Source organism: Pipra filicauda, unplaced genomic scaffold (genome assembly GCF_003945595.2).
Source record: "Pipra filicauda isolate LSUMZ 115617 unplaced genomic scaffold, ASM394559v2 scaffold192_size1418226_pilon, whole genome shotgun sequence".
Lineage (NCBI taxonomy): Eukaryota > Metazoa > Chordata > Aves > Passeriformes > Pipridae > Pipra > Pipra filicauda.
The window spans coordinates 723,468-735,504 of NW_024104301.1; the positions used below are offsets into that span (position 1 = coordinate 723,468).

General features: G+C 55.7%; 2 protein-coding genes across 4 annotated transcripts; one reads left to right on the plus strand and one right to left on the minus strand.

Moving 5' to 3' along the window:
• Positions 1-367: 367 nt before the first annotated feature.
• PSMD9 (proteasome 26S subunit, non-ATPase 9) lies at positions 368-4,097 on the minus strand. Its single transcript, XM_027739793.2, has 6 exons — positions 3,943-4,097; positions 3,732-3,834; positions 2,765-2,958; positions 2,201-2,302; positions 1,605-1,693; positions 368-1,299 (listed from the first exon to the last, which is right to left on the minus strand). Exons 1-6 carry the CDS (start codon positions 4,054-4,056, stop codon positions 1,272-1,274), a joined length of 630 nt encoding a protein of 209 aa, XP_027595594.1. The 5' UTR covers positions 4,057-4,097; the 3' UTR covers positions 368-1,271.
• Positions 3,447-11,543, plus strand: HPD (4-hydroxyphenylpyruvate dioxygenase). 3 transcript variants are annotated; one of them, XM_039380319.1, is made up of 14 exons: positions 3,447-3,514; positions 5,971-5,997; positions 6,746-6,808; positions 7,598-7,702; positions 7,888-7,930; positions 8,020-8,102; positions 8,230-8,319; positions 8,417-8,520; positions 8,687-8,764; positions 8,926-9,088; positions 9,410-9,481; positions 10,148-10,270; positions 10,416-10,532; positions 10,669-11,543. In XM_039380319.1, exons 6-14 carry the CDS (start codon positions 8,022-8,024, stop codon positions 10,777-10,779), a joined length of 939 nt encoding a protein of 312 aa, XP_039236253.1. In that variant the 5' UTR covers positions 3,447-3,514; positions 5,971-5,997; positions 6,746-6,808; positions 7,598-7,702; positions 7,888-7,930; positions 8,020-8,021; the 3' UTR covers positions 10,780-11,543. The 3 variants fall into 3 exon arrangements, with proteins under 3 accessions (XP_039236253.1, XP_039236252.1, XP_027595581.1); XM_039380318.1 differs by lacking the exon at positions 3,447-3,514 and adding an exon at positions 5,157-5,284; XM_027739780.2 differs by lacking the exon at positions 3,447-3,514 and adding an exon at positions 5,698-5,754.
• Positions 11,544-12,037: the final 494 nt, after the last annotated feature.

The following is a 12,037-nucleotide window of genomic DNA, read 5'->3' on the forward strand; positions in this document are numbered from 1 at the left end:
CTACCAAAGCAGATTTTGGTCCTTACCCCTCCTTGGGTGGGGGGAGAGTGGGATGCACCACCATAACTCCCCATCTCTTGCCACGTGCAAGGAGGCAGCGTGTTCAGTGCATCAGGCTTGTTCACACATGCTGCTTTTGTTCTCACCTCTAATAGTCCACTTTTTCAGTCTGTTTCTGGTCTGTTAATCATTACAAAATTGCTCCTTACCAGTGATATGTTACTTATGCCAAAACTTGTTTATGAAGCACTATTGCAGGGCGTGCAGCTTACCTGGGCTCTGCAAGGTCAGGAGTCCTTACTCTGTGTCTGTGCAGGTTTGCATTTAACCCACTCAACTCTGCCCCAAATAATAACTTCTACGAGAATGGAGAGAGGCAACACTCAGCTTTATTGTTTTGGGAGAGTATTTTGAAGTTCAACTGGAAACAAGCTTAAAACAAACTAGTCATCCCCGAAATCCCCTCAAACCTGTTGTGGGTTAGGAATGGTATTCCCCAATTTAGTGTTCCCACTGAAAACACCCCAGCACCACTCCCTCACTCCCCCCCTCCCCATGGATGGAGAGGAGAATGGGAGGCACAAAAAGGTAACCCCTGTCCTGGCTGGAACCAGGACAACACTCCAAAGCCAACTCCCACAAATAAATACAAAAAAGTTTTAAAAAAAGAGAGAGAGAAGCCAGATTAGGAGCACTTTTATCATAACAACATGAACTACTAAAAGTAAACAAAAGTAGAATTATAACCCCTATTCCTTATCTCACTGACTGAAAATAACTGGGCATTCCAAAAATCTTTCCAGCATGTTCAGTGACTTTAAAAATTGTGGTAATGTGGGGAAGATAAAGTATCAACCTTGCGTATTTCTTACCTGTCATCTACTATAAGAGGCATCAAAAAGTGCTCTAGAAGTTTTTAGCAGGTATTACAAGATATTCAGTGAGGAATTTTAGAGGGGGAAAAAGGGAATGTTCCATTATCACCAAATAAGAGCATTTCAAGCTCTTCAGAGCCTATATCAAGAGAGGTTTGGGTCTCTCTAGGGCCTTATTCTAAAGTGCTACAACATAGAAGAGGTGAGAATCCACATCTTGCAACTCTACACTGACAACCAGTGCAATTCTGAACTGCAGGCAGGCCCTGCTCTGCCAGAACCCCTTCAGGCTCTGGGACCAGAGGTCACAGCAACAACACGTGGGGAAGTTCTCAAACCAGATCAGAGTCCAGAAAGCAGGCACAAGCTTCAGCTTTATTGTTTTCTAAGTGATGGTCATCTTTGCAGGGGAATGATATTGCAGCTGAAAAAGAAAAGAATAGAAGGAAACATGAAAATCTCAGTTCTCCAACAAGAGATCCAACATGGGACGAATCAGACCCTCCACAACCCTCCTCCATTGGTTTCCTCTACCAGACAAACCAGCCCCTGAGACCTTCCTCCCATGGAACTTGACTCCCTGTGTTCCTGTGCAAAACCTCCAGCTCCCAGTCTGTCACAGGGCACAGTGACACACTGAGGGCAGAGCCCAGAGCTGGCCCTGCTCAGGAAACGTGTTCTGAGTTGCTGAAAGCCTCATCCCCTCTAGGAAGTGAAACATCAGCTCACCCCAGGAGGCCCTTCCCAGCCCAGCGCTTCGGAGTCAACCCCACGTGCACCCTCCTGCCACCACGGATCACAGTCACACTCAGGGGTCTCTGAAAGGGAGGAAAAAAATAAAAATTAAAAGAAATATTTCATTTTTCCATCAGCAAGTCAGCTCTCTTCTTCCTTCTTTTCCTGAAGCACCAGAACATTAAGCCCAGGGAGCTGTTCTGCAGCAGCACCCATTCCTATTCCTATGGCTGTAACTGGAAGAAGAGAGTGTTTTGTGCGGAGACATCTCCAGGAAATTTCTCACTTCCACTATAAAGCACTTAAGGCTGTGGCAGATTCTTTGGCCAGTCCACAAGGGTGGCACAGCAATGCTGGCTGCTGCTGCAGGGACAACACGATGCCCACAGCCAAGAGCACACACCACTCAGCTCTCCCATCCATCAGCAATTAGCTCAATGCTGTGAGAGAACAAGGCTACAACAGCACAGACTGAATCTTGACACTCTTTCTGACAGAGAAATGATAGCTCCAGAGATCCAAGTTCCATAGAAAAAGCTGTGGCTAACAGAGCCAGGCAGAGAATGCAGTCACGGCAGAAATGAGCTCACCCCCTCGCTGTGCTGCACCACTGTGGCAACGTTCTGCAGGTTCTGGAAGTTGTTTGCATTGACAGAACCAAACTCCACAATCTCGTCATCAACCTGAAGTCCCTGGACAGAGAAAGAGAGATGAGCATCTGCATTCTCCAAAGGCAGGTAATAACACAGGGAGTAACACAGGAGCATGACCTGCACCCAGCACAGAGTGGTGTTATGACCCTTCTTACCACTCAGGCAGCTGAACTACATCACACCCTCTCCATGTCCATAGGAGGAGGGAAGTACTCATTCCTCTGTCCTATTTTATGGGAAAAAAATACCAAGGCTAGAATGGTCAGTGAGGCGTGGGATGAGCTGTGTGGTGCCAAGATACAGCTGAGACAGCACCCACCTCGTTCCTGTACAGCAACTGCTCTATGCACAGGACACCCCAGTGTGACCAAACAAAGGGGGGACACCCTAATCAAACCTACAGCTCATTCCCACTTACTAACAAGAGACAGACCAAGCCATCAGCTATGTTTTCTCTCTGGCTCCAGACAAAGCCTCCCCCAGGAGCTGTCCCCAACCTACCGAGACACTGGCAGGGGATCCCGGGGTCACAGCGTTCACTTTGGCAAAGGGCTGTGGCAGGCTCTGGTTCTGGCTCATGGCCTCTGCCAAGGCCTCTGCCTCATCCCTGGCTTGCTTCTCCTTCTCCCGGGCGTGCAGCTGGTGCAGAGCCTCCTCCACCTGCTTCATCAAGGCCTTATGATCGTTCTGCAGACCTGTGGGTGACACCGTGAGCACAAGGGAGCACGAGCAGGTTCCACCCAAGGCCTCTCAGTCCCTCTGCAGAACCGTGTTCTGGGTGTCTCTGAGCTCAGCAAGAACCTCTGCTGGTCCTGGTCTATCTGCTGGGGCCTCCTGCCAGCTTGGCAGATGTTTATCAGCCAAAATCAGACGCTGAGAAAACCACCCTACAAATTTTGGTAAACACATGAGGGCAGCAGGGCCGGGAGTGCCACAATCCCTGAAAACACAGTGAAAGCTGAAGTTCTCTTTCCATCACGTCACCTACTGTTACACACGGAGAGCAAAACCCCTCCCCAAAGACAGGGCATAGGGACGAAACAAACGCCAGGCTGTTTCTTACCCAAAGTTTATCCTACAAACACCCCAGAAAAGCTTTGCTGTTCTGCACTGATCCCAAAGGGCTCCACAGCACAGGCAGAATTTTGATGCTGCTGCCGCAGCAACACGTGGACAAAAGCGTTTACTGACTCAGCCGATCCGCCAGCTCCGAGCACTGAGCAGAACCGCTGGGAAAGAGGCTCAGCGCAGGTAATTTTGAGGAATTACAAGGAACAGGCTGCAGATGGAGGGGTTTGAGAGAATTAAAGGGTGTCGCCGCCGTTCCAGGGTGTTCACCCAGCGCAGGGGCCGGCACAGAGCAGGGGCCCTCCCGGGTTCCCGCACACACCCCGGGTTCCCGCACACATCCCGAGCTCCCGGCTCATCCCAGCCCCGGGAAGGGCCCCCCGCGCCGTTCCCCGCTCACAGATGATGTTGTGCCGCGCGGTGCGCACTTGGTACAGGTCGATGTCGTTGCGGGGGAAGCCCTCGGCGTCCACCAGCGGCTCGTGCATCCCGACGCCCTTTTGCTGCGAGGGAAGAGAAGGTTGGGATGGAGTCGGGATGGGGTTGGGATGGGGCCGGGAGCGCTGCCCGGCCCCGCGCCCCCCCCGTCCCGCCGCGCCCCCGGCACCGACCCCCTCCAGCAGCTCGTAGCAGGCCTTGATCTGCGCCTCGATCTCGTCCTTCCTGCGCACCAGCTGCTGCACGTCGCTGACGGTGACGGGGCGGCCCCCGCCGGGCTCCGCCATGGCCGGGACGGGCGCGACGGGCGGGACCCGCAGCGACGGCGGCCGGGACGGACCACGGGGGGGCGGGGCGGGAGCGCCGGGGGCGGGGCCGGAGGGACCGGGGCGGGGCCAGATGGGCTGGGGCGGGGCCAGAGCGCCGGGGGCGGGGCCAGAGGGACCGGGAGGGCGTGGCACCGCGGTGGGGACAGCGCGGCGTGGCACCGCGGTGGGGACAGCGCGGGGTGGGACAGCGGTGTCACCGTCACTGGGTTACAGAGCAGGGGTGGTGACATGGCATGGCACAGCAGTGTCACTGCCACTTACACAGCTCTGGTGGTGACATGGGGTGGCACAGCAGTGTCACTGAGTAAAACAGCTCTGATGGTGGCATGTGGTGGCACAGTGGTGGTGGTGACGGGGAATGGCACAAGAGTGTCACTGCCACTTAACAGCTCTGATGGTGACATGTGGTGGCACAGCAGTGTCACTGCCATAGGGTTACAGAGCTGTGGTGGTGATGTGGGGTGGCACAGCGGTACCGGTGTCACTTGGATTACACAACTCTGATGGTGACATGTGGTGGCACAGCAGTGTCACTCTCATTGGGTCACACAGCTCTGATTGTGCCATGGGTGACACAGCAGTGGCACTGCCATAGGGTTACACAGCTGTGGTGGTGCCACGAGTGACACAGCAGTGGCAATAACACAGAGTGGCACAGCTGTGATGGTGTCATCTGGTGACACAGCAGTGTCACTGCCACTGGGTTACACAGCTCTGGTCGTGGTGACTCTGGTGGAGTGGCACAGCTGTGCTGTTGCCTATAGTGACCCTGTTCCTGCTGCTGGCCCCTCTCCAGCCAGTGCACACGTGCCTGGGGGGTGCACAGCATCCATGTCCCCCAGGGAGAGTGGCAGCACGGGACAGCCCCACTAAACCTCTCCACCTGTCCTCCATGCCACTGGCACCCACCGAAGTCCCCCATGCTCATCCCCCCTGGCCCTGCTAGTGGCCTGACTTGCTACCACTTCCAGCTGTGGGGTGTTAGTACACTGGTGTCTCCCCTGGCAGGGCCACCTTGTGTCCCCTCCTCCTGCTGCTCCCATGGTTTGGGGCCTCCGGCAGCGCTGGGCTCGCTGGAGATGAAAGTGGCACCACATGCCCCTGTGCCCAGGCACCACACACACAACTGGACTCTGCAGGCTGTCCTGGTTCAACGTTGGCCAGGATGACACATCCCCATGATGGGGTGAGTGTCCCTAGGGGCAGTGGGGGGGGCAGGGGGATGTGCTGCTGTGGTTGCATCACCCACCGTGGCCCAGCACCCACGGGGGCAAGAGGTTTGGCTGTGGGGTCAGCAGAGCCTCACGTGCTGCACACCCACCCCCCTGCACACCCACACCCACCCCCCTGCACACCCACACCCCTGCACACCTACACCCCTGCACACCCACACCCACACCCCTGCACACACACACCCCTGCACACACACCCCCTCCACAGCCAGGGTCGCACAGGACCCTGTGGCATGGCCCCAGTGTGTCACCCACCACCCCCCGGACGGTGCTGGCAGTTCCCAGCCCAAACCAAACACATCCCTGGGTTGGTGGTGGGAGAAGGTGGAGCAGAGGAGGAGCCTCCCCCGTCCCCCAGTATATTAAATGCCCTTCCGGACTCGGGCTCTCTCTGCTGCTGCCACATTGCCAGGTCACAAAAATGGTGAGGGGGCAGCAGATGGGGATTCAATTAAACATTCAGGGCTCCGTGGTGTGGAAGGTCTTAGGAGCTTTAATTTCTGCTTGAATTGGGACTTGTTAGTGACTGTGCTGGAAGTGGTGCAGCAGAACTGCTCCTCACTCCCGACCTTTGGATTCAGCTCCACAGGGGCTGCAGTACATGACCTGTTAACGTCTCTCTTTTCTGATTCTCTTTCAGACGTCTTACACAGACAAGGGAGAAAAGGTAAGAGCTGAATCGTGCCCCTGTCCTGCCCCACTGCCTGATGTGTTAGTGCAGATAATACCCATTCCTTACTCCTTGATTACCTGGTAAAATCAGAAGTAAAACTGTTCTGGCTGGGCCTCACAAGCTCCTCATTGTAAATTAGTATTAAAAATTGAATTTTTTTTTGTTTCCTTCTGGTTTGGGAGGAGAGTGACAAATGGGAGATGATGGGTCAGATCGAAGCTTAAGCAGAATCCTCATTTCATGCAACGTTTATTTCCAAATGCTGCATCTTTTCATTGCCTTTTTCTTCTTTAGTGCTTCCAACCACCCGTGCCCATTGTGGCTGGGTGGCGGTGGGGGGCAGAGCTAAGGGGAATCTGTCCTGGCACTGTTGGTTGTTTAAGAGCTTTTGGTACAGAAATAATCTTTGACACACTGGGGTTCACGGATGGGCAGCCCACTGGGGTGGCCAATTGTGGGGAGCACTGGGAGAACCGGGACCATGGCTGTAGCTCCAGGTGAGCCAGGGCTTTGTACCTTCTAACCTGCAGTGCAGAATCCTGCGGGACTTGATTGTAAAGCACTTTGGAAAAGGGCTGTTTCAGGGTTGTTCCACCCAGTTAATTCAGATGCATTTGCAGGAGACACATTTGCAGGGTCACAGTTGCCACTTCTCCCTGCCCTGGAGCCAGGCAGTGCTGCGGGAGGGGGGGCAGCAGCAGCAGCAGCAGCAGCTCCCAGCCCTGTTTTCCCTTCCTCTTAGCCCGCACGAGGCCGCTTCATCCATTTCCACTCCATCACCTTCTGGGTCGGCAATGCCAAGCAGGTGAGAGGTGGTGGCTGCCAGGCACGTGTGGCCGCGGGCACCTGCCCCGCCGGGACGGGGCGGGCGCTCCGGGCATTGGCTGTAGGGGGGGCGGTTCGTCCCAGCAGCCCCTCGGGCCAGGGATGTGCCGCAGTCCCGAAGCCCGTCCCTGGCTCAGTGCCTGTCCCCCGGGGCTCGTGGCCTTGGTGGCCCTTGCGCAAGGCAAGGGGCGGCTGCCGGGGGTGTGCGGGGCAGGACCTGGGGTGTGCAAACCAGCACACTTAGCCGGGCTCGGGCTGTGGGCACCAGAGCCCACAGAGTTGTTCGGCCTTGTGGGGAGTTAAAAATCCCTCTGCTTCAAACCTGAACTGCATTTCACCCAACCTTGCAGAACAGGAGATGAGCAGAAATGTTTCGTGAGTGGTGGTGGCTCTCAGTTGGGTTAGGTTAGGCCTTGGGTACAAGAGGCTCTGGAGGCAGCACTTCCCCCTGAATTTGGGTTTTTTCCTCAATGTGGGCCCTTTCTTGCCTCAGCTTGTTCCCCTTGGGTTGCTGGAGGGAGGCAGAGAAGCTGGGCTGCTCCTGCACACAGACACACACACCCCCCACACACGTGCACACGTGTGACTTGCATGTGTGTGACTTGCACACGCTGCAGTTGCCATTCCCCATGGGCTGTTGGCACTGCCCTGGCCATGGGGAGCCCTGTAGGAAGCAGGAGGAGCCCTGTGGGAACCGGGAGATGCCCTGTGGGAACTGGGGACCACCAGTGCCACAGCTTCACCCGGGGTGGCTCTCACCTGCCCACAGGCTGCATCCTACTACTGCAACAAGCTGGGGTTCGAGGAGCTGGCATACCGGGGGCTGGAGACCGGCAGCAGGGAGGTGGTGTCACATGTCATCAAGCAGGACAAGGTAAGGGGGCTGGTACACCTGGCAAAGGTGCCACTGTCAGGACGGGGGAAGATGAGGTGGTGGTGGGTGCTGCCAAACCCTGTCTGCACCATGAAACCCATCACCTGCAATGCCTCAGCCCCAGGCTGGGGCTGCAGCCCCACCGCTGCAGCTCCACCCTCACCTCTCCTCCTCTTCCTCACCAGATCATCTTTGTTCTCTCCTCCGCTCTCAACCCAGGGAATGAGGGTAGGTGTCCTGGGGGGGATGGAGTGGGAAGTGGCCGAGGGGGAAGCAAAGCAGCTCTGCTCACCCACGGCTGCTCTTGCTCCGGGCAGAGATGGGGGAGCACCTGGTGAAACACGGCGATGGGGTGAAGGACATCGCCTTCGAAGTGGAGGACTGTGACTTCATCGTGCAGGTAGGCAGCCCCTCCACTCCCTCCTGCACAGCCCCCTGAAATGGAGGGGGGAGGCAGGGAAGGGCCTGGGGATGTCTCCCCCCAGCGCAGGGGAGCTGTGGCAGGAGTGGGTCTCTCTCCTGTCCAGAAAGCCAAGGAGCGCGGAGCTGTGGTGGTGAAGGAGCCCTGGGTGGAGCAGGACAAATTTGGGAAGGTGAAGTTTGCGGTGATCCAGACGGTAAGTGGCAGGGAAGAGTGAGGCCCATGGAGCAGGCTGAACCTGAGAGGTCTCAAAATAAACAAGGCCACCACACAATTGCTTTTCCCTCTCGCAGTACGGTGACACCACCCACACCTTGATAGAAAAGCTCAACTACAAGGGCCTGTTCCTACCCGGGTATCACCCGCCCCTCTTTAAGGACCCCCTGCTGCCCAAGTTGTGAGTACTTTCTAGAGGGTCCTGGCTGGCTCTTTGTCACCACGTGCTGGTGGGATGGATATCCCATTGAGGAGCTGGACAGGTCCCCACCGCCTTGCCCTGGAGCCCTTCATGCTGTGGGGTGCCCCTGAGCTCGGCTGAGACCCCCCTTGGCTTCCCCCCACAGACCGAGTGCCAAGCTCAGCTTTGTTGACCATGTCGTGGGGAACCAGCCTGACCTCGAGATGGTCCCAGTGGCAGACTGGTAAGAATGGGGAGGTCTGGTGGGAGGTGGGATGGAGCAACAGCACCGCTCTGCTGCTCTCACCACTTCCATGGTGGTGGCTGAGGCTAATTAAGCCAGAGAGAGCTTTGTTAGTGTGGGGACAGGACGAGGGTTGATTGTGCCCTTTGTGGCCTGGGCAGGTACCAGAAGAACCTGCTCTTCCACCGCTTCTGGTCGGTGGATGACAAGCAGCTGCACACCGAGTTCAGTGCCCTGCGCTCCATCGTGGTCACCAACTACGAGGAGACCATTAAGATGCCCATTAACGAGCCAGCACCAGGCAAGAAGAAATCCCAGATTCAGGTGAGCAGATGCTGGTGTTTGATCCATCTGGATGCCTCTACTGCCAGCAGGGCTTTGGTGAAGGAAAAGGGACCAAGGGTCAGTGATTTGGAGCAGATTTGTTGTGCTACGGTGGTTGCTGGAAAGCAATCCTGGCTCTGCCAAACCCTGGGGGAGCCACCAGGCAGAGCCAGTTTATCCCTGATCTCATCAACAGTGTCTTTCTGTCATTTTGTGGTCCCCTTGAGCTGATTTTGCCTTCATGTTTTCGAGCCCACACCCATCCCTTTGCAGTTGCAGCTGCTCTGTCATTAAAATGTCATTAAAATCTTTTCCCTGTAGGAATATATTGACTACTACGGAGGGGCCGGAGTGCAGCACATCGCCCTGAACACCTCTGACATCATCTCGGCAGTGAGTGCCCCCAGGAACCCCCTGTCCCAGCCTGTCCTGCCCCAGCACCTCTGGGCACAGCCCTGTCACAGGGCAGGGGTGGACTGTGACCCCACCAGGGTGTGAGGACACGGGCAGAGCAAACAGGCTCTGTGCCGTGGTTGTTTTACAACCAGGATTAACTGCCCAGTGAGTCCATGCAAAGGGGCCTGTGTACAGCTGTGAGCTGCTGGCAGACACCCATCCCTCCAGCTTAAAGCAATCGGGGTCTGCAGGGCCCCCAAGGGCATCTCCATCCTCAGTGGGGGGCCTGTGAGAGCTCGGGCAGCCGGGGCTGATGGGCTGAGCCCCCGGAGCCCAACACCTGCCCTCAGCTGGGGCAGGGGCACATCTGGGTCGAGCCCTGCTGCTGCTGAGCACTGGGTCTGGGCTCCTCTCCAGACCAAAGGGCCCCCAGAGGTATGGGGGGGGTCAGGTGGGATGAAGCATCTTTGCTTGCTGGTCAGCTCCCTGCACTGCCCGGAGAGGGCACCTTGGACCCTCACATTCCCGGTGCCTGAAGCGAGATGATGAGGTTGCCTAAAATCATGGGAAAACATCTGGCTCCAAACACTGCCTGTCCCAGGCCACCCTCCAGGCACAAACCACTCCCAAACTGACCCATGCCGGGTGTCCTGTGCCTTGCAGATCACCAACCTGAAGCAGCGGGGCATGCAGTTCATGGATGTGCCCTCCAGCTACTACCAGGTGCTGCGGGAGAGGCTCAAAACTGCCAAAATCAAAGTGAAGGAGAACATTGACAAGCTGGAGGTGAGTCAGAGCAGCCCAAGAGGGAAAAGGTCTGCTCAGGGCTGCACTGGATCCTCAAAGTGTTTTGCAGGGACATGAGTGATGCAGAGACACCCCCTTGCTCCTCTCTGGGCCTTTGAGCTGTTGTCCTGCTTCTTTTCTCCAGGAACTGAAAATCCTGGTGGATTTTGATGAGAAAGGCTACTTGCTCCAGATCTTCACCAAACCAGTTCAAGACAGACCCACAGTGTTTCTGGAGGTGATCCAGAGGCATAACCACCAGGTGGGTGTGAGGATCTCTCGATGATCCTGGCTGAGAGCCCTCAGGGCCATCAAGCCCCATGTCGAGCCAGCTCTCAGTGCTGCTCTTTCCCAGCCAGTTCCAAATCCCCTGGTCTGGAACACTGTTGTCTGCACAGGGCTTCGGTGCCGGGAACTTCAAGTCTCTGTTTGAAGCAATAGAAATGGATCAAGATGCCAGAGGAAACCTGACCATCCTGGAGCCCAACGGGGAGACCAAGCGCATGTAGAGGGCGTCAAGAAGTGCTGCCCTCGTCCCCAAAGAGCTGATTCCCAAGCAAACTGGGAAACAGCTCATGGTTTGGTAAATAGCCCAGACTTAAGTGTCACAAACCCAGGGAAGCCACTGCCAAGTTGGACGTGAAAAAGGACTCAACACTGACCCCGACCCAGCCCTGGCGCTGCCCTCCAGTGGCTTTCTGGGAGCCGGGGCGTGGGAAATAGTAAACAGACTTTAAAAGCAGCTTAATCTGATCCAAACCATCCAATTCTTAACAAAGGGCAGATTTAAGGCATGTGCCAAAGACACTCAGCTATGGAGGGAGACAGAAGAAATAACTGGGAGGGCCCAAATTTAGTCTATCCAAAGTTTTAATTTTAGCTATGCGGGAAGCTGGGAAAGCACAGAGGTATGTGGCTTTCTCTGCATCTCTTTTTTAACATTTTGTTTTAATTGCTTTTAGATTAAATCTTAAATTTGGAGAATAAACAGTTTTAGGGTAGCTACAACACTCTGGAATGAGAATTAATCTAATTTACATGTTTCAGTCTTCCAAAGGCAACAGACTTGCTCTAATACCTGCAAATTCCCAAATTAATGAAGGGTTGGGGTTTATCCCGTGTTTCAAGCAGTAATTGCTAGCATTGGCAGCACTTGCTTGGCTCAGATCATGGCTGCCTGTGCAAAGTCCCCTCTGGGCATCACTTTGGTGTTGTCACTGTCCTTTGCATGGCACTTCCCTCACTGACACAATAAAACCCTTTTCTGACACAGCCCAAGTGCCTGGTGAGTCCACGTGTGGGGGCTGGAGCCCCCCTACCCCGTTAGCTGGGGCTGCAGGTCGAGTGCTCCCCAAGGAGTCACAAACCTCAGCCCAGAGCTGCTGAAGAACATCCCGGGGTCTCCAGGGCCCACAGGTCTCCCCACTGTTGCACATCCTCCCTCCAAAACCCTGCTGCTCCCCATTTCCCAGCATGGAAGCTGCTCAAACCCTGAGCCCTCAGCTCAGAATGGGCTCCTCAGACATGAATCCTTCCACCTTCCCAATCCATGCCCTTCCAGGTTGAGTCCTGCTGCCTCCTGCCCCCCGAGGCTGGGCTGTCCTGCAGCCCTGTCCCTCCAGCACCGTGGTCACCTATGGAGTCCAAGAGCTGAGCTGGGAAATCACCTGCAGCCCAGGCTCTGTCCTATCTCTTCCATTTCCTCCCCCACCAGCCATTCCATTCGTCTGCTCCAGGTATTTGTTTTTGTAAAGCTCAGAGAGGTCA